Below are 21,647 nucleotides of genomic sequence, written 5' to 3'. Positions count from 1 at the left end.
ACAAGGTGCCGCACATGAGACTGCAAAACAAGTTAAGAGCCTGTGGTATTACAGGAAGAATATGAGCATGGCTGACTGGCAAGAGTGGGAAGAAATGGGGAGTTTTCTGGGTGGCTGCTGGTGACCAATGGTGTTTCGCAGGGGTCGCTGTTGTACAGGGAGAAGCCAGGGGATGCGGTTGAGAGGGAAACGAAATGTTGTAGCGGACCTGGCGAGACAAATGGTCCAATTCTGCTCCGCTATCTTCTGCTACTCTCGTTGGTCATAGTTGCGGTCACCAACTCTGAAATGGTTGCCCGAGACAGATCTGTCACCCAACCGGGGTCGTGACCAAGCGTGGATCCAGTGTGGCCTCTGTTCAGGAATCCTTCATGGACACATAGAGACCTTGAAAACCTACAGCACAATGCAGGCCCTTCGGCCCACAATGCTGTGCCGAACATGCACTTACTTTAGAAATTACCTAGGCTTACCCATAGCCCTCTATTTTTCTGAGCTCCATGTACCTGTCCAGAAGTCTCTTAAAAGACCCTATCGTATCCGCCACCACCACCGTCACTGGCAGCCCATTCCACGTACTCGCCACTCTCTGTGTGTAAAAAAAAAGCAACTTACCCCTGACATCTCCTCTATACCTACTCCCAAGCACCTTAAATCTGTACCCTCTCGTGCTAGCCATTTCAGCCCTGGGAAAAAGCCTCTGACTATCCACACAATCAATGCCTCTCATCATCTTATACATCTCCATCAGGTCACCTCTCATCCCCCGTCGCTCCAAGGAGAAAAGGCCGAGTTCACTCAACTTATTCTCATAAGGCATGCTCCCCAACCCAGGCAACATCCTTGTAAATCTCCTCTGCACCCTTTCTATGGCTTCCACATCCTTCCTGTAGTGAGGCGACCAGAACTGAGCACAGTACTCCAAGTGGGGTCTGACCAGGGTCCTATATACTGTAATATTATCTCTCAGCTCTTGAACTCAATCCCACGATTGATGAAGGCCAATGCACTGTATGTCTTCTAAACCACACAGTCAACCTGCGCAGTAGTTTTGAGCATCCTGTGGACTTGCACCCCAAGATCCCTCTGATCCTCCACACTGCCAAGAGTCTTACCATTAATGCTGTATTCTGCCATCATATTTGACCTACCAAAATGAACCACCTCACACTTATCTGGGTTGAACTCCATCTGCCAATTCTCAGCCCAGTTTTGCATCCTATCGATGTCCCACTGTAACATTTGACAGCCCTCCACACTATCCACAACACCCCTAACCCTTGTGCCAGCAGCAAATTTACTAACCTATCCCTCCACTTTCTTATCCAGGTCATTTATAAAAAAACAAAGAGAAAGGGTCCCAGAACAGATCCCTGGGGTCACCAACCTCCATGCAGAATATGACAAGTCTATAACCGCTCTTTGCCTTCTGTGGGCAAGCCAATTCTGGATCCACAAGGCAATGTCCCCTTGGATCCCATGCCTCCTTACTTTCTCAATAAGCCTTGCATGGGGTACCTTATCAAATGCCTTGCTGAAATCCATATACACTACATCTACTGCTCTTCCTTCATCAATGTGTTTAGTCACATCCTCAAAAATTTCAATCAGGCTCATAAGGCACAATCTGTCTTTCAGAAAGCCATGCTGACTATTCCTAATCATATTAAGCCTCTCCAAATGTTCATAACTCCTGCCTCTCGGGATCTTCTCCATCAACTTACCAACCACTGAAGTGAGACTCACTGGTCTTCATTTCCTGGGCTATCTCTACTCCCTTTCTTGAATAAAGGAACAACATCCGCCACCCTCCAATCCTTTGGAACCTCTTAATGTCTATATGCTCAAGGTTTTCAGTCTGCTGTAAGTCATCCCTACAATTGCCAAGATCCTATTCCATCGTGAATACTAAAGTAAAGTATTTATTAAGTGCCTCTGCTATCTCCTCTGGTTCCATACACACTTTCCCACTGTCACACTTGATTGCTCTTATTCTCTCACGTCTTATCCTCCTGCTCTTCACATACTTGTAGAATGCCTTGGGGTTTTCCATAATCCTGTCCGCCAAGGCCTTCACATGGCCCCTTTTGGCTCTCCCAATTTCATTCTTAAGCTCCTTCCTGCTAGCCTTGTAATTTTCTAGATCTCTATCATCACCTGGCTTTTTGAACCTTTTGTAAGCTTTTCTTTTCTTCTTGACCAGATTTACAACAAGTTTGTACGCCACAGTTCCTGTACCCTACTATAAATTCCCTATCTCAATTGAACGTACCTATGCAGAATGCCACATTTCTTCTGTACGTTTCCTTGAGAACATTTGTTTCCAATTTATGCTTCCAAGTTCCTTCCTGATACCCTAATATTTCCCCTTACTCCAATTAAACACTTTCTTAACTTGTCTGATCCTATCCCTCTCCAATGCTATGGTAAAGGAGATAGAATTGTGATCACTATCTCCAAAATGCCCTCCTTCTGAGAGACCTGACACCTGCCCAGGTTTATTTCCCAATACCAAATCAGGTACAGCCTCTCCTCCTGTAGGCTTATTTACATATTGTATCAGGAAACCTTCCTGAACACACTTAACAAACTCCACCCCATCTAAACCTCTTGCTCCAGGGAGATGCCAATCGATATTTGGAAAATTAAAATCTCCCATCATGACAACCCTGTTATTATTACACCTTTCCAGAATCTGTCTCCCCATCTGCTCCTCGATGTCCCTGTTACTATTGGGTGGTCTATAAAAAATACCCAGTAGAGTTATTGACACCTTCCTGCTCCTAACCTCCACCCACAGAGACTCCGTAGACAGTCCCTCCAGGACTTCCTCCTTTTCTGCAGCCGGGACTCTTTTTCCACCCTCCCTGTCCTTTTTGAAACATCTGAAGCCTTCACTCGAAGTAACCATTCCTGCCCCTGAGCCATCCAAGTCTCTGTAATGGCCACAACATCATAGCTCCAAGTACTGATCCACGCTCTAAGCTCATCTGCTTTGTTCATGATACTCCTTGCGTTAAAATAGACACATCTCAAACCATCAGTCTGAGTGCATCCCTTCTCTATCACCTCCCTCTCACACTGTCTACAAGGTTTCTCTATTTGTGAGCCAACTGCCCCTTCCTCCATCTCTTCAGTTCGGTTCCCATCCACCAGCAATTCCAGTTTAAACTCTTCCCAGTAGCCTTAGCAAACCTCCCTGCCAGGATATTGGTCCCCTTGGGATTCAAATGCAACTCATCCTTTTTTGTACAGGTCACTCCTGCCTTCATCAATTGTGGGATTGAGTTTAGGAGCCGAGAGGTAATGTTACAGCTATATAAGACCCTGGTCAGACCCCACTTGGAGTACTGTGCTCAGTTCTGGTCACCTCACTACAGGAAGGATGTGGAGGCCATAGAAAGGATGCAGAGGAGGTTTACGAGGATGTTGCCTGGATTGGGGAGTATGCCTTATACAGGGGTGTCAAACTCATTTTAGGTCACGGGCCGGATTGGGCAAAATGCGACTTCATGCGGGCCGGATCAGTTGTGCATGCGCGAGTGCTCCCACAGCTTTCGTTGCCTTTGTTTTTTCAACCTGCTCTCATGCGTCTCAGTCTCTGCTATAACTACAAAGTGTTTCACTTTACGAATTTTGTTTCTTATGAAGAAGATTGCCTAGCCAGCATTATTTTTATGATTGGTATTAACTTACAGTCTTAGGCTACAAGAAATGTGATATGAGAGAGAGAGAAAAACGATGCTATTTTGGCTAAGATAGTTTTGGGAGCCACACCCTGTCCATTAATAAAACATTTGAAATTGAACATTAGCAGACACAAATATAGACCTAACGAAATAAATTGTAAATGTAGGCTACACAACTGCACCTAATTTTTTATTAGCCTGCTTGCAGCAATCAAACTCAGACAATGAACAGAGTTAGCTGCTAATTTTTATTGAAGTGATCACATTTGCAATAACAGAATAGTCAGAAAATGAATGAATCACAATATTATCACACTCAATATTTCAAAATGCATTTTGCTTACATGTTGCAGTGCATTGAACAGTGTCACTCGTTTTTCACTTGCTGCTTCCAGACTCCTGTCATCTTTTGGCTTTAACCAGCCTGTCAACATCAGGAAACCAGTTTCTGGGCAGTTGTGATTTTCATAACGTCATTTAGATTTAGTGTGTCAGCTGCGAGCGCAGTTTGGATTTGTTAATGTTCATCATGGAGAACACCTGCTCACAGAGATATGTTGTCCCAAACATGCAAAGGATCTTTGAGGCAAAGTCTGTCATCTTGGGGTACATCGGTCCCAGGTCCAGACCCACAGTCACAAATTTATATTTCAAAGCCCAGCGACGCTGAATTTCAATTAGCTCCGTTTGGAGTTCCTCCGGCACATCTGATGCTGCTTTGACGCCAAACGGCGAGCAAAATTGTGAGAATTCCTTCTCGAGCTGAGTGAAGACTTGGAAACGATTCTGAAACTCACTTTTCAGCCGTGATATTTTGCCCTTGTACCTGTCCACGTTGTCATTATTCCCATGAGCGACTCGCACAGACTGCAAAGACGGGAAATGAGCTGGGTTGCTCCGGGACAGTTGCATCTCCCACAGGCTTAATTTAATTTGAAAGGCACAAATGCTGTCGTCGTATTCCGTAATAAGTTTGTTGCGGCCTTGTATGTTAACATGAAGCGCATTTAAGTGCTCTGTTATATCCACCAAAAATGCAAGATCGTGAAGCCAGTCTGGGTCATCCAACTCTGCCACTGGCTTCCCTTTCTCGTTCATGAATAGTCCAATTTCCGTACGTAATTGAAAAACGTTTGAGCACAACCAGCGGACTTCAGTGTGATAGGGTGGGCCGTGTCCAATATTACTTTCGGACAAAAGAGTGTCAAATTGCCGATGGTTGAGTCCCTCAGCTTGAATAAAATTAACCGTTTTGATTATTACATCCATGACATTGTCCATTTTCAGGCTCCTGTTACATAACGCTTCTTGGTGTACAATACAATGAAAATTCCAGAATTCCTGCTCTGGATTCTGTCTGAACTTTCTCTCTGAGTTTCACAGCACCACCTGCCTTTTTCCGGACCGTGGACGGTGCGCCATCTGTTGCCACACTGACAGCGTGACTCCAGTCAACCCCCAGTCTGTCCAAGGCCTCGATGAGGCTGGAGAAAACGTCGTTCGCCATTGTGGTGTTTGTCATGGGCACCATCTCCACAAACTCCTCGGTGACGGTCAAAGATGCATCAACATCATGACTAAATATTCCCAATTGAGCTACATCAGTCACGTCAGTGCTCTCATCAATTGTAATAGAGAAGGCAATAAATGACTTCACTTTGTCTTTTAGTTAACTGTTCAAATCTCCTGCAGGGTCCCCGATTCTCTCTGCCACAGTATTGCTTGACAAGCGCCTGTCTCTTCTCAGGGCACACCAGCTCAGCCGCTGTCAGTGTGCATACGTGCTTTGATGAATTCCCTCTCTGAGTATGGCTTCGATGCAGCAGCTATTTTGTTGGCAGTAATATCGCTGGCCTTGACAGCTCCAGCATGTGTCTCTCGACTTTTGCTGAACACCGATTGCTGTTTTTTTCAGAACTGTTTCAAGCTCGTTTACCTTTTGCGTTCTGAGCCATCCTACGTACTTGTCATATTTTTCTCCGTGTGACGCCCCATAGTGTCGTTTGATATTGAACTCTTTTGCCACAGCCACTTGTTGCGAGCATATCAGACACACAGGTTTGCCGTTGGCCTCACAGGAAAGAAAAAACGATCTTTCCAATTATCGTTAAACATCCGACCTTCGATGTCAATTTTTCTCGGAAAGCGTTTTGATCCACTGCAGCAAGCGGTGTGTGCCGTGCTACAGGTGTTACTTAACTGCGTACTCGGTGTGTTTAAACCGTGTCTGACGACGTAAGTGGGGCCCTAGTGGTCTTCAGTACAGGGTGGTAGATGCTTATGCACAGTGGGCGGTTAACTGCCGCCTATTGTACGGCTGCCGTACAGATGCATAATAAATGGTCGTGAATATACTTTTCCCCCAAATCATCCCGGGGGCTGGTAGTTTGACACCCCTGCCTTATGAGAATAGGTTGAGTGAACTCGGCCTTTTCTCCTTGGAGTGACGGAAGATGAGAGGTGACCTGATAGAGGTGCATAAGATGATGAGAGGCATTGATCGTGTGGATAGTCAGAGGCTTTTTCCCAGGGCTGAAATGGTTGCCACAAGAGGACACAGGTTTAAGGTGCTGGGGAGTAGGTACAGAGGAGATGTCAGGGGTAAGTTTTTTACTCAGTGTGGTGAGTGCGTGGAATGGGCTGCCGGCAATGGTGGTGGAGGCGGATACGATAGCCTAGTAATTTTGAAGGTAGGAACATGTTCAGCACAACTTTGTGGACCGAAGGGCCTGGATTTTGCTGTTGGTATTTCTATGTTTCTAAAATAGTTCCCAATGATCCAGAAATCTGAATCCCTGCCCCCTGCTCCAATCCCTCAGCCACTCATTTATCCTCCATCTCACTGTATTCCTGTACTCATGGCTGCATGGCACAGGTATTACTACCTTTGAGGTCCTGCTTCTCAACTTCTGTTGTCTGTTTTCAGGACCTCCTCCCTTTTCCTGCCTATGTCGTTGGTACCAATATGTACCACGACCTCTGGCTGTTCTCCTTCCCACTTCAGGATATCGTGAAGGCAATCAGAAACATCTCGGACCCTGGCACCTGGGAGGTTCGACCCCATCTAAACTGTTCCACTGAGGAGCTGACACAGTCGCTCGGATTGACAACCCTGTTATTTTTGCGCCTTTTCAAAATCTGCCTACTTACCTGCTCTTCATTTGTTTGTGTGTGTGATTGGGGGGGGGTCTATAGAATTCTTCCTGCAGGATAATAAATAAACCCCTTCCACACACACTGACTCGGCAAGCAATCCCGCCACGACATCCTACCTTTCTACAGCCGTGATACTGCCCCTGATTAGCAATGCCACTCTTTCCTCTAATCCGTATCCCTTTTGAAACATCTAAACCCTGGAAGACATTCTTGCCCTTGTGACAAGCAAATCTCAATAATGTGGATTCAATAATTGTGTTTAAGACAGACAGACAGACAGCTGAATGTACAGGGAATGGACCACGTATAGACAGGAGAGATTTGGTTTGGTCATTACAGGGAATGGAAGAGGTAGACCACGTACAGACAGAAGAAGTTTGGTCTGGTGGTAAAGTCGGCTGAAAGACCTGTAACTGCTGTCTTGTTCAGTCTAATTTTTACATGTGATTTGAACATAAAACACAACGGGGTATAGGAGGGAAAAGCAAACTGCTGATGGTACTCAGCATCTCACGCAACATCTGTGGTGGCAAAGGGGTCATTGACTCTTCAGCTAAGTTCGTGATTTCGAGTCTTAGCCTCATCCTCCATGGGTCAATGTTGGAAGTACGTTTACTAGCAACGTACAGGTACTTTATAAAACACTGAGGTTTGTGGAGGTTTGTTTCCTCGCAGGCGGCCACGAAAACAAAGAATACACAGTAACAAAAGACCGTGGAGCCCCCAGTGTGCAGACGAAAAAAACAGATCTTGCAAACAATTGAAGTGAGCAAAGAGCATGCAGAACTGAAGTTCACGAATGTGAGTTGGTTGCAGGCCACAGCCTCAGTTCAGTGAGGAAATTAGTAAACCTCGCCCATCAGCGAGCCTCAGTTCAGTGAGGAAATTAGTAAACCTCGCCCATCAGCGAGCCTCAGTTCAGTGTGGACAAGTAAACCTCGCCCATCAGCGAGCCTCAGTTCAGTGAGGAAATTAGTAAACCTCGCCCATCAGCGAGCCTCAGTTCAGTGAGGAAATTAGTAAACCTCACCCATCAGCGAGCCTCAGTTCAGTGTGGACAAGTAAACCTCGCCCATCAGCGAGCCTCAGTTCAGTGTGGACAAGTAAACCTCGCCCATCAGCGAGCCTCAGTTCAGTGAGGACAAGTAAACCTCGCCCATCAGCGAGCCTCAGTTCAGTGTGGACAAGTAAACCTCGCCCATCAGCGAGCCTCAGTTCAGTGTGGACAAGTAAACCTCGCCCATCAGCGAGCCTCAGTTCAGTGTGGACAAGTAAACCTCGCCCATCAGCGAGCCTCAGTTCAGTGTGGACAAGTAAACCTCGCCCATCAGCGAGCCTCAGTTCAGTGTGGACAAGTAAACCTCGCCCATCAGCGAGCCTCAGTTCAGTGAGGACAAGTAAACCTCGCCCATCAGCGAGCCTCAGTTCAGTGTGGACAAGTAAACCTCGCCCATCAGCGAGCCTCAGTTCAGTGAGGACAAGTAAACCTCGCCCATCAGCGAGCCTCAGTTCAGTGTGGACAAGTAAACCTCGCGGAGCAGCGAGCTGAACACCGGCCCAATGCTTTCCTGCAGCCCCAACACCCTGACCTTTTCAATCTGGCCCAGCGCTTAAGTCGTCCAATCCTTGATCTCGGACCCGGGCTCCCCCTCGACTCTTCCTTACCCTGGTTCTACCACATCGAACTGCCTCCAGGTCAACTCTGACAGTGGCTGAACTCCTCTCACCAGCCCAGACCCCAATTGAGCCTGAACACGCTTCACCGTAACCACCCTGCACCTTTGAGACTTCAGTTCCCACTGCAAAAATGCCAGGTGAGACAAAGCTCAGCTCCAACAGGGAAGGCACATGCTGTTGTTTGCGGTGATTGTTTACCGGAAAGCGTGTGATTATTCAGTTGTTTTATTTGTCACCAGCAAGTAGTCGCAGAGCTTCACCAGCGCCATCTTAGACCCGACCCCCGACCCCCCCCCCCCCGGAGCCTCCAGCAGGTTTTTCCTTTTGCTCTGGGACTCTCGGAGTAAAACCCAGCGAGTTGCCCAGCTGTATCTGTGCAAAGCATGATGATCCCCCTTGTCTCCACGGTGTCCCTAGATCCTGTTCCTGATTCAGAGGCACTTAGACAGACACATTGCTTCAATCACCTACCACTCCCTGTGTGAAAACAAAACTGCCCCCCCCCCCCCCCCCCATGATCGTCTACAAACTTCCAAAGAGCCCGGACTTACGTTCCGAGATATGTCTGAGCATTAATGCTGTTTAAAGTCCTGCTATTCACTCTGCTCTTCATTTGACGTCTGAGAATGCATCTCTTTCCCCCCTTTTCCAGATCAAACTCTGCCTGGAGTTTCTGTGCTCATATCTACAACTGACTTGTAGCCCCCCCCCCAGGTTTGTCAACCGTCCTCACAGTCCACGTCTCGGCCAGTCTGCAAAGCTGCTGATCACCCTACCTCTGTTTTCATCCCAGTCGTTAATATAAATCATACAGGTTTTTGTCCCGTTGTAGGAGGACCCCTCGGAGTGATTGCATCTTCCCTGTTTTTGAGCTGAGCCCATGGCGCGTCCCCTGCTTGTTGCTGTGAGTTCTTCGCTTCGTACTCCGGCAACTCCTCCATCTTTTATTTTATTTCCCTTTTATCTCTGAAACATTGAAACGATGAGAGGGGAGGCCAGTCCCGTCCCCGCCACAACCGAGTGTCTGTAACGGCCGCAGCATCGTAGTTCCGTCCACTGATCCAGGCTCAGCAGTCACCTTTCCCCTCCACAATACTCCCTCGTAAGGAGAAATCCAGGTCTGCACTCATCCGGAATAAATACACGTATTAAATGCACTTCAGAATCAAGCTCAATATCGCCGGCCTGTGTTGTGAAATCTGTTAACTTTGTCGTAGCAGTACCGTGCAATACATAATAATATGGGAAAACAAACTTCCGTTAATGCCTCTCCGCCCCTTCTTACCCCATCCCTAATTTTAAATATTTTCTCTCTCTCTTCCCCTCTCACAATAACTCCTTGCCTGTTCCCCATCTTCCTCTGGTGCTCCCCTACCCCTTTCTTTCTTCCAACGCCTTCCGTCCTATGATACTCCCCCCTTCTCCAGCCTTTTGCCAATCAACTTCCCAGCTCTGGGCTTCATCCCTCCCCCTCCTGTCTTCTTCTATCATTTCGGGTCTCCCCCTCCCCCTCCTGTCTTCTTCTATCATTTCGGGTCTCCCCCTCCCCCTCCTGTCTTCTTCTATCATTTCGGGTCTCCCCCTCCCCCTCCTGTCTTCTTCTATCATTTCGGGTCTCCCCCTCCCCCTCCTGTCGTCTTCTATCATTTCGGGTCTCCCCCTCCCCCTCCCACTTTCAAATCTCTTACTATCCCTTTTTTTTCAGTTAGTCCTGACAAAGGGTCTGGGCCCAAAACGTTGACTGTACTTCCTATAGATGCTGCCTGGCCTGCTGCGTTCCACTAGCATTTTGTGTGTGTTGCTTGAATAACTCTGTTCGTGTGTGTGTGTATATATAATGTTATTTCTTCAACGGTTTGATTGGGGCACGACTGCACAAGCGCGTGGACGTCAGCCAGTGAGAACAGTGAGAAGAGTTTAAAAAGAGACAGATTTATAGAGCGGGTGACAGAGTAGAGGAAGACAGAGTAAAGAGGCTTTGGCTCAACGGGGCTTTGGCGATAACTGGTCGAGATGAGGTAGGTTGCTTGTGTAGAATACAGACAGAAAGTATGTGTGTGAGACCAGTATTCTGTGCTTGGTGTCAGATGTGGGTAGTCTGGGAGACTCTGAGCCTCCCTGACAGCCACATCTGCACCAGGTGTGTCGAGCTGCAGCTCCTTAGGGACCGGGTTAGGGAACCGGAGATGCAGCTCGATGACCTTCGCCTGGTCAGGGAGAGTGAGGAGGTGATAGAGAGGAGGTATTGGCAGGTAGTCACACCAGGGCCACGGGAGGCAGATAAACAGGAGAGAGAAGGGCAAGCATCAGATACTAGAGAGTACCCCAGTGGCTGCCCCTCCTTGACAATAAGTACTCCTGTTTGAGTACTATTGGGGGGGGAAATGGCCTACCTAGGGGAAGCAACAGTGGCTGCGCCTCTGGCACAGAGTCTGGCCCTGTGACTCAGAAGGGTAGGGAAAGGAAGAGGATGACAGCAGTGATAGGGGACTCTATAGTTAGGGGGTCAGACAGGCGATTCTGTGGACGCAGGAAAGAAGCACGAATGGTAGTTTGCCTCCCAGGTGCCAGCGTCCGGGATTTTTCTGATCTGCGGTATCCTGAAGTGGGAAGGAGAACAGCCAGAGGTCGTGGTACAACGACATAGGTAGGAAAAAGGAGGAGGTCCTGAAAGCAGACTACAGGGAGTTAGGAAAGACCGCAGAGGTAGTCATCTCAGAATTACTGCCTGTACCACGTAACAGTGAGAATAGGAATAGAGTGAGGTGGAGGATAAATGCGTGGTTAAGGGATTGGAGCAGAGGGCAGGGATTCAGATTTCTGGATCATTGGGATCTCTTTTTGGGCAGGAGTGACCTGTACAAAAAGAACAGGTTGCACTTGAATCCCGGGGGACCAATATCCTAGTGTGGAGGTTTGCTAAGGCTACTGGGGAGAGTTTAAACCAGGATTGCTGGGGGTGCGAACCAAGCTGAAGAGGTGGTTGGCTTACAAATAGAGAAAGCTTGGAGACCGTGCAAGAGGGAGAATAGGCAGGTGACAGAGAAGGGATGTGCTCAGACCAGTGGTTTGAGGTGTGTCTATTTTAATGCAAGAAGCATCATGAACAAAGCGGATGAGCTTAGAGCGTGGATCAACACTTGGGGCTATGATGTTGCGGCCATTACAGAGACTTGGATAGCTCAGGGGCAGGAGTGGTTACTTCGAGTGCCAGGCTTTAGATGTTTCAGAAAGGACAAGGAGGGTGGGGAAAAAAGGTGGGGGCATGGCACAGATCAGAGATAGTGTCACAGCTGAATAAAAGGAGGAAGACATGGAGGGGTTGGCTACAGAGTCTGAGTAGAAGTTAGGAATAGGGAGGGGTCAATAACTCTACTGGGTGTTTTTTATAGACCACCCAATAGTAACAGTGACATCGAGGAGCAGATAGGGAGACAGATTCTGGAAAGGTGTAATAATAACAGGGTTGTTGTGGGAGATTTTAATATTCCAAATATTGATTGGCACCTCCCCAGAGTGAGGGGTTTAGATGGGGTAGAGTTTGTTAGGGTGTTCAGGAAGGTTTCTTGACAAAATATGTAGATAAGCCTACATGAGGAACGGCTGTACTTGATCTGGTACAGGTTTCCCCTGCTATCCGAAAGCAGAGCCTTCCTATGAAACCTTTCATAAGCCGAAAATGGCGTAAAGTGAAGAAGCAATTACCATTCGTTTATATGGGAAAAATTTTTGAGCATTCTCAGACCCAACAATTAACCTACCAAATAACACATAAAACCTAAAATAACACTAACATATAGTAAAAACAGGAATGATATGATAAATATATATTAAGTAGAAATAATGTACCTACAGTGTAGTTTCACTTTCCAGGATCAGGAAGATTTCGCCAAAACCGATTTATAGAAAAAAATCGGCAAGTACACGCTTGCCCACACACCTGCCCGTGCAAGGCTTCACGGTCATGGTAGTCTTTCTAACGGGTACTAATGTAGGTCTTAAGTAAAAGCAAAGTGGCGTAAAGGACACCTGTATTGAGAAATGAGCTGGTCAGGTGTCAGGTCTCTCAGTGGGAGAGCATTTTGGAGATAGTGATCACAATTCTATCTCCTTTACCATAGCATTGGAGAGGGATAGGAACAGACAAGTTAAGAAAGTGTTTAATTGGAGTAAGGGGAACTATGAGGCTATCAGGCAGGAACTTGGAAGCATAAATTACAAACAGACGCTCTCAAGGAAACGTCAGGGGATATTTGCATGGGGTTCTGCATAGGTACATTCTGATGAGATGGAAAGGATGGTAGGGTACAGGAACCGTGGTGTACAAAGGCTGTTGAAAATCTAATCAAGAAGAGCTTACGAAAGATTCAAAAAAACTAGGTAATGATAGGGATCTAGAAGATTACAAGGCGTTTAATTGGTGTAAGTGGAATTATGAAGCTATCAGGCAGGAAATTGGAGGCTTAAATTGGAAACAGATGTTCTCAGGGAAAAGTACAGAAGAAATGTGGCAAATATTCAGGGGCTATTTGTGCGGAGTGCTGTATAGGTACATTCCAATGAGACAGGGAAGTTATGGTAGGGTTCAGGAACCATGTAACAAAGGCTGTAATAAATCTAGTCAAGAAGAAAAGAAAAGCTTACAAAGGGTTCAGAGAGCTAGGTAATGTTAGAGATCTAGAAGGTTATAAGGCAAATAGGAAGGAGCTTAAGAAGGAAATTAGGAGAGCCAGAAGGGGCCATGAGAAGGCCCTGGTGGGCAGGATTAAGGAAAACCACAAGGCATTCTACAAGTATGTGAAGAGCAAAAGGATAAAATGTGAAAGAATAGGACCTATCAAGTGTGACAGTGGGAAAGTGTGTATGGAACTGGAGGAAATAGCAGAGGTACTTAATGAATACTTTACTTCAGTATTCACTATGGAAAAGGATCTTGGTGATTGTCGGGATGACTTGCAGCAGACTGAAAAGCTTGAGCATGTAGGTATTAAGAAATAGGTTGTGCTGGAGCTTTTGGAAAGCATCAAGTTGGATAAGTCACCGGGATCAGACGAGATGTACTCCAGGCTACTGTGGGAGGCGAGGGAGGAGATTGCTGAGCCTCTGGCGATGATCTTTGCATCATCAATGGGGACGGGAGAGGTTCCGGAGGATTGGAGGGTTGTGGATGTTGTTCCATTATTCAGGAAAGGGAGTAGAGATAACTCAGGGAATTATGGATCAGTGAGTCTTACTTCAGTGGTTGGTAAGTTGATGGAGAAGATCCTGAGAGGCAGGATTTATGAACATCTGGAGAGGCATAATATGATTAGGAATAGTCAGCATGGCTTTGTCAAAGGCAGGTCATGCCTTACAACACATACAAAATGCTGGTGGAACGCAGCAGGCCAGGCAGCATCTATAGGAAGAAGTACAGTCAAAGTTTCGGGCCGAGACCCTTCATCAGGAATAACTAACTTTTAGTTAGTCCTGACGAAGGGTCTCAGTTCAAAACGTTGACTGTACTTCTTTCTATAGATGCTGCCACCAGCATTTTGTGTGTGTTGCTTGAATTTCCAGCATCTGCAGATTTCTTCATGTTCGTGCCTTACGAGCCTGGTTGAATTTTTTGAGGATGTGACTAAACACATTGATGAAGCTAGAGCAGTAGATGTAGTGTATATGGATTTCAGCAAGGCATTTGACAAGGTACCCCATGCAAGCCTTATTGAGAAAGAAGGCAAAGTGTGGTTGTAGATGGGTCATATTCTGCATGGAGGCCGGTGACCAGTGATGTTCCTCAGGGACCTGTTCTGGGACCCTTACTCTTTGTGATTTTTATAAATGATCTGGATGAAGGTTGGGGGTGTTGTGGATAGTGTGGAAGGCTGTCAGTGGTTACAGCGGAACATTGATAGGGTGCAAAACTGGGCTGAGAAGTGGCAGATGGAGTTCAACCCAGAGAAGTGTGAGGTGGTTCATTTTGGTAGGTAAAATACAATGGCAGAATATAGCAATGGCAAGACTCTTGGTAGTGTGGAGGATCAGCGGGATCTTGGTCCAAGTCCATAGGACACTCAGAGCTGCTACGCAGGTTGACTCTGTGGATAAGAAGGCATACGGTGCATTGGCCTTCTTCAATTGCAGGATTGAGTTTAAGAGCCGAGAGGTAATGTCGGAGTTACATAGGATAATGGTCAGACACTACTTGGAGTACTGTGCTCAGTTCTGGTCGCCTCACTACAGGAAGGATGTGGAAAGCGTACAGAGGAGATTTACAAGGATGTTGCCTGGATTGGGGAGCACGCCTTATGAGAATAGGTTGAGTGAACTCGGCCTTTTTTTCCTTGGAGGATGAGAGGTGACCTGATAGAGGTGTATAAAATGATGAGAGGCATTGATTGTGTGGATAATCAGAGGCTTTTCCCCAGTGTTGAAATGGCTAACACGAGAGGGCACAGTTTTAAGGTGCTTGGAAGTAGGTACAGAGGGGATGTCAGGGTTAAGTTTTTTACACAGAGAGTGGTGAGTAGGTGGAATGGGCTGCTGGCAACAGTGGTGGACGATAGGGTCTTTTAAGAGACTCCTGGACAGGTACATGGAGCTTAGAAAAATAGAGGGCTCTGGGTAACCCTAGGTAATTTCCAAGTACATGTTTGGCACAGCTTTGCGGGCCGAAGGTCCTGTATTGTTCTCCTGTACCTCCTTCCCGATGGTGACAATGAGAACACGGCATGACCTGGGTGGTTAGGGCCCTTCATAATACATGCCTCCTTTCTGAGGCACTGCTTCTTGAAGATGTCTTGAATACTAAGGAGGCTGGGATCTGTGATGGAGCTGACTAATTTTGCCACGCTGCAGATTATTTCAATCCTGTGCAGTAGCACCCCCCCCCCCCCCCCAATACCAGAATGTAATGCAGCCTGTCAGAATGCTCTTCAAGGTACATCTGTAGAAATTTGAGTGTTGTAGGTGACTTTCCAAATCTTTTGAAACTCAAAATGAAATATAGACGGTGTCTTGTCTTTGCAGTTGTATCGATATATCGATATAACACCTAGGTTAGATCCTCAGAGATGTTATCACCCAGAAATTTGAAACTGCTCACCCTCTCCACTTCTGATCCCTCTATAAGAATTGGGTTTTCTTTCCTTGTCTTGCCCTTTCTGAAGTCCACGATCAGTTCTTTGGTGTTACTACGCTGAGTGCAAGGTTGTTGTTGCGACACCACTCAACTAGCTGACCTGTCTCGCTCCTGTACACCCTCCCATTGCCATCAGAAATTCTGCCAACAATAGTTGTCATTAGCAAATTTGAGCTGTGCCTAGCCACACAGTTGCGGGTGCAGAGAGTGGAGCAGTGGGCTAAGCACACATCCCTGTGGTGCACCAGTGCTGATTGTCAGTGAGGTGAAGATATTATCACCAATCCGACAGATTGTGGTCTTCTGGAGAGGAAGTTGAGAATGCACTTGCAGAGGGAGGTACAGAAACCTATTAAAATCCCATCATGATCATTACCCCGGCTAACGTGCAGAGACTAAAACCAGGGGCACAGGATGAGAGGGGAGATACTTAAAGGAGACTTGAGGGGCATCTTTTACAGGTGAAGGGTTGAGAGTCCATAGAACGAGTTGCCAGAGGAGGTGATTGAGGCAGGTACGTGGAGGGGTGGAGGGATCTGGGGAATTGCTGGAAATTGAGACTAAATGAACACCGTGATTGGTGTTGTCCATTTGGGTCAAAGCGCATGTTCTTTCTCGAATACTGTAACTTGTCCCTGCCTGTCTTTCTCAGCCTGACTTGTGACACTTGCAGAACTGTGCAAGAGTCTTAGGCCAATATGTATGGCTAGGATTGACAGACTTTTGCACAATACTGTATTTGTCAAGGTGGAGTGGAGAGTGAGTTTGTAAATCTGGTGGGAATGGTGAGGGTTGGCAGAGAGGAGTGCCGGGGCAGGATGGGGGTTGGATAGTCGGTGCAGGGGCAGACACACCCAGCACGGTCATTTGCTTCCAACCAATTGGTTTATTGGTCTTTACAGAATCTCTCTCTTGTGCTTCCCACTCCCTTCCCCTTTTCCCAATCATGATTCCCTTCTCCCTGGCCCCTTCCCACTCTCGGTCCAGAACAGAATCAGGTTTATCATCATTCACCTATGCCATGAAATTTGTGGTTTTTTTTCCTGTGGCAGAGGAACACTACTGAAACTCCATGTGAGGTTATTGGTTCCCCTGTCCTTGTACAGATCCCACCCACCCTGGAAGGGAGCCCGATGATCCCTGTCTCCGAAGTCCTCCCTCTTGCACCAGACCCTTCGCCATGTTTTGAACTGCAGTTTTCCCATTTCAGGTCCGTCCTTGTCTCGGAATCTTTGAACCAGTTACCCTAACGGCTGGCTTTAATTGCTAAACCGGTCGCTGTTATGATCAATAATAAGTCGATATCTGTTCTCTTTTTTTCTAGTGACACAAGTGGAGGAGGGCAGTGACACTGAGAGGTATTGAAACCCTTTTTTGCATACTTCACTGTAAAGGATAAATCGCAGAATCGAGTTTAATATCACCGGCGTACGCTGTGTAATTTGTTAACTTTGCACTACAAATGTTCAATGTCCATTCAGAAATCGGATGGCAGAGGGGATGAAGCTGTTCCTGAATCGCTGAGTGTGTGCCGTTAGACTCCTGTACCTTCTCCCTGAAGGTAACAGTGAGAAGAGGGAATGGCCTGGGTGCTGGGGATCCTTAGTAATGGAGGCTGCCTTTCTGAGGCACCGCTCCTTGAAGCTATCCTGGATGCTATGGAGACTGGTGCCCACGATGGAGCCGACTAATTTTATAACTCTCGCAGCTTATTTCGACCCTATGCAGTGATGCGCGCCGCCCCCCCCCCCCCCCCCCCCCCCATACCAGATGGTGATGCAGCCGGTTAGAGTGCTCTCCATGGTCTGTAATGAGTGAGTGATAGTGTCTGCTGAGTTAAACTTGGGCAGATTAGTATTTTCTATAGAATACAGTTCCAGCATTTTGGAACGACATAGATTAAGAACATTCTCTGCCATAGCAATTGTGAAGGTACTCACCTCACTTCCATAACTCTGAATCCCCTTGCCCAACTGGTCTCTCAGCTTCAGTGTTTTCAGCTGATCGGCCGTCTATGATCCAGACTCTGAGGTATCCTGACCACTTTTGAGTGGTGTCTCTCTCTCTCTCCCCTCCCCCATCACCCCCTTCCTCTTCTCTCCCCACCCCACATCCATCCGTGTTTTGAATTTTGACCCCATAGGAAATGTCTGTGAAGTTATCAATTCTTTTAATCATTTTGTTTGGATTGCTCCGTATTCATCACTCATAGTTTGTGCATTTAGCAATAATTGTCTTTTGAAGGTGTCCTGGATGCTGGGGAGGCGAGTGCCCATGATGAATCTGGCTGAGTTTACAACTTTATTCAGCTTTTTGAGATCCTTTGCAGTGCCCCCCCCACACACACAGCAGACGGTGATGCAACCAGTTCAAATGCTCTCCACCGCCCATCTGTGGGAATCTGTGAGTCTCTTTGGCGACATGCCAAATCTCCTCAAACTCGGAATGAAGTACTGCCGCCGTTGTGCCGCCTTTGTAGTTGGGTCCAGGATTCTCTTCCCAAACGCTCTGCTCTTCATGGATTGCTCTTGTGGTGAAGATGACGTTACTTTTCTTCATGACTCCATTTGGTCGTCAGCAGTGGACCGTTCCATTTCCTAAAGTCATTAGGGCTTCCATTACCCTAAAAACACTAATGTCTCGGGGCATCATCTTCAACACGTGGCATGGTGAGGTATTGTATGGGGGGTTGTCTACACGCTCAATGCACTCCTCCCGACGATCACTGGCTGTCAACACTGCCAATATATTCACAAATGTGTGGGGAAAAATGTCCAATTCTACATAAAACTCTAAAATCCACAAAAATAGTTAAAAATCAAAATTTCAGTGAAGCAAGTGCAGTTATGTTTCACTTGGTAGCTGGTTTTGTCTGTTCAGGCTCCATCGGTACAGTGAAATGTGGGGGGGGGGGGCAATTGGTTTTGTTCAGGCCCCATCGATATTGTGTAATGGGGGGCAGCTGGTTGTGTTCATGCAGTCCCTCAGTACAGTGTAAGGTTGGGGGTGGGGGGCAATTGGTTGTGTTCATGCAGTCCCTCAGTACAGTGTAAGGTTGGGGGTGGGGGGGGGGGGTGTCAGCAACATGGACAGAACGTCAGAAGATGTTTCTACCACTCAAGGGCCCACACCAGTGCTGGAAGACAGAAACAAGAGAAAATCTGCAGATGCTAGACATCAAAGTAACACACAAAATGCTGGAGCAACTCAGCAGACCAGGCAGCAACTATGGAAAAGGGCCGAGAGCCTTCATCAGGACTGGAAAACAAGATTAGAAAGAGTGAGAAGTTTGAGGGGAGGAGAGGAAGAGGTGAAACCGGGAGAGGGGGAGGGGTGAAATAAAGAGTTGGGAAGTCGATTGGTGAACGAGATGGAGAAGGGGGGAATCTGATTGGAGAGGACAGAAGAGCATGGAAGATAGGGAAGGGGGAGGTGATGGGAAGGTAAGGAGATGAGAGAGAGAAATGGGAATAGGGAATGGTGAAGGGGGGGTGTCGCATTACCAGAAAATTGACAAATTAATGTTTAAGCCGTCAGGTTGGAGGCTAGCCAGACGGAAAACAAGATGTTGCTGCTCCCACCTGACTCTGGCAGTGGAGGAAGACAGAACGTCAGGTGTGAAACTTGGTTAAAGTCAACGAAGGAGATCTGTTCGGAAAATTAACCTCAGTAAAATTTTGTACTCCATCTCCTATAAAATGTACAGTGAAGGTGAAGAGCCTACCATTCCATAACTATGCAGACCAAAGCCATACGCACCACCTTACCAGCACGGGGAAAAGGTGCATTAACTGTACTCCATACCTCAGTGACCCTAATTACTTGTTACCCTTCCTGTCTCCTGCATTAACTCTCCCCGTCTTCCTCTGAGTCGCAACATCTTGTAATCTTACTCCGTTTAGTATAGTTTTCGTGTTTATCATTTTTCTACAGGGGTTCCCTTGGTTAATGGTAAGGGGTCCATGGCAGGAAAAAAAAGATCGGGAGCCCCTGCTAGAGTGAGAATGGCAGACGATACTCCACCTCTCTCTCAGCCTGAAATGTCGACTGTTTACTCACCTCCATAGATGCTGCCCGACCTGCTGAGTTCCTCCAGCATTTTGTGTGTGTTGCTGTACCCCACCTGCTAACTAATCCATCTTCGTATCATTATTGGGTTTAACTGCAGTACTGATCGTCCCTCATTCCAATGGATTGTAAATAGCTGAGCCCCCAGTGAGCTTTTCAATCCCGATCCAGTTGTAAGACACAGGAGCAGAATTAGGCCATTTGGCCCATCGAGTCAGCTCCGCCATTTCATCATGGCTGATCCATTCTTCCCTTCAGCCCCAGACTTCTGCATTCTCCCCATATCCCTTCATACCCTGACCAGTCAAGAGTCTAATAACCTCTGCCTTAAATGTACATGAAGTCTTGGCCTCCACCTGCGGCAACGAATTCCACAGATTCACACTCTCTGGCTAAAGAGATCCCTCCTCATCTCCGTTCTAAAAGGACACTCCTCTATTCTGAGGCTGCATCCTCTGGTCCTAGACTCTCCCACCGTAGGAAGCATCCTCTCCATATGCGCTCAATCGAGGCCTTTCACCATTCGATCAGTTTCAATGAGGCCACTCTTCATTCTTCTGAATTCCAGTGAGTACGGGCCCAGAGCCATCGAACGCTCTTCATAAAAAGCAGTTCAAACCTGGAATCGTATTTGTGAGCCTCTCCAGTTTCAGCACGTCCTTTCTAAGATAAGGGGCCCAGAACTGCTCAATACTCCCAAGTGAGGCCTCACCAGTGCTTTATAAAGTCTTAACATTGTGTCCTTGTCTTTGTCTTCTAGTCGGCTTGAAATGAATGCTAACATTGCATTTGCCAAAAGACTTTGCTTGACCTCATTTTATTTTTGCTCCATTTTTTCACTGCTCGTTTATTTTGTACGCAGTGGATCCCGGCTAATTGGGCCGTCAAAGCAGCCACTTATCTGGGACAACTCTTTAATAACCAAATCTGACAGAAAATAGCCGGGATTCTCTTCGTTTATTTGGGACACCGTGCCCCTTAATCGGGATGAGACTGTTGCCGAACAATTTCTAATTAGCGTCAGTTGTGTGTTAGTGTGAGACACTGTGGAGAGCAAACGGTTTTTAAACACCGTCAGTTTTGTGTGCTTGTGTTGCAGAGTCATAGAAAAGTACAACACAGAAACAGGCCCTTCATCCTATCTAGACTGTGCGAACCGTTTAAATTGCCTAGGCCTTCGGCCTGCACCAGGACCACAGCCCTCCATCCCTGTACCTATCCTACCTATGCTTCTCTTAAGCATTGAAATTAAATGCACCACTTGTGCTGGCAGCTCATTCCACACTCTCACTACCCTCTGACTGAAGAAGTTCCCCCTCATGTTCCCCTTAAGTTATCCATTTGGGCTGACGGGCGCCAGTTCAAATTTTGTTTTTTTATTTTGACTTCATGCAGAAAGGCAATGAAGGCAGTGCATTATCTGCGCTAGGTGTCTACGCTGATTTTGTTCTTTTACAGTCAATCAAAGGAACTCAGCCCCATACACTGGATGAATCCCTCTGTCGATAACTATTAGGAAAGAACAGTTTTATCGTACTGTAGTGTTCTAATTTGTTCTGTATTTCATTTAAATGCATAATTGGTTACTTTGTTAACTTGTGTGTGTACGTCGTAAGTTGTGCATCCATGATAGTAAACCTGATTCTGTATTGATAATCTCTGACTGTTCTACCCCCTTTCTTTGCTCTCTATGTATGGCTGTCATCTACTTAATTCTCAGAGCGTAGAGTCACAGAAAACTACAGCAGGTCCTTCAGCCCATCGAGCCGGTGCAGAACCGTTTAAACTGCCCAGCCGCTCCGTAATCCTCCCATCCATGTGCCCACGCAAACTTCTCTTAAACGTTGAAATCGAGCTCGCATGCACCACTTAGAGGAGGGTGAGACTGTGGAACAATCTGCCAGTCTGAGTGAAGAAGTTTCCCCTCATGTTCC

At 46.9% G+C, this 21,647-nt stretch overlaps 1 protein-coding gene across 1 annotated transcript in view; it reads left to right on the top strand.

The window, feature by feature from the left end:
* Positions 1-21,647, top strand: part of retreg3 (reticulophagy regulator family member 3) — a 48,197-nt gene that overhangs the window by 3,624 nt on the left and 22,926 nt on the right. The window contains exon 3 of the mRNA XM_073071831.1: positions 16,970-17,003. Within this exon, the coding sequence (XP_072927932.1) occupies positions 16,970-17,003 (34 nt within the window). The remainder of the gene's footprint in view (positions 1-16,969; positions 17,004-21,647) is intronic.

Source organism: Hemitrygon akajei, chromosome 18 (assembly GCF_048418815.1).
Source record: "Hemitrygon akajei chromosome 18, sHemAka1.3, whole genome shotgun sequence".
Lineage (NCBI taxonomy): Eukaryota > Metazoa > Chordata > Chondrichthyes > Myliobatiformes > Dasyatidae > Hemitrygon > Hemitrygon akajei.
The sequence above is the reverse complement of the archived record's forward strand: the minus strand, read 5'-3'. Positions and strand labels throughout refer to the sequence as shown.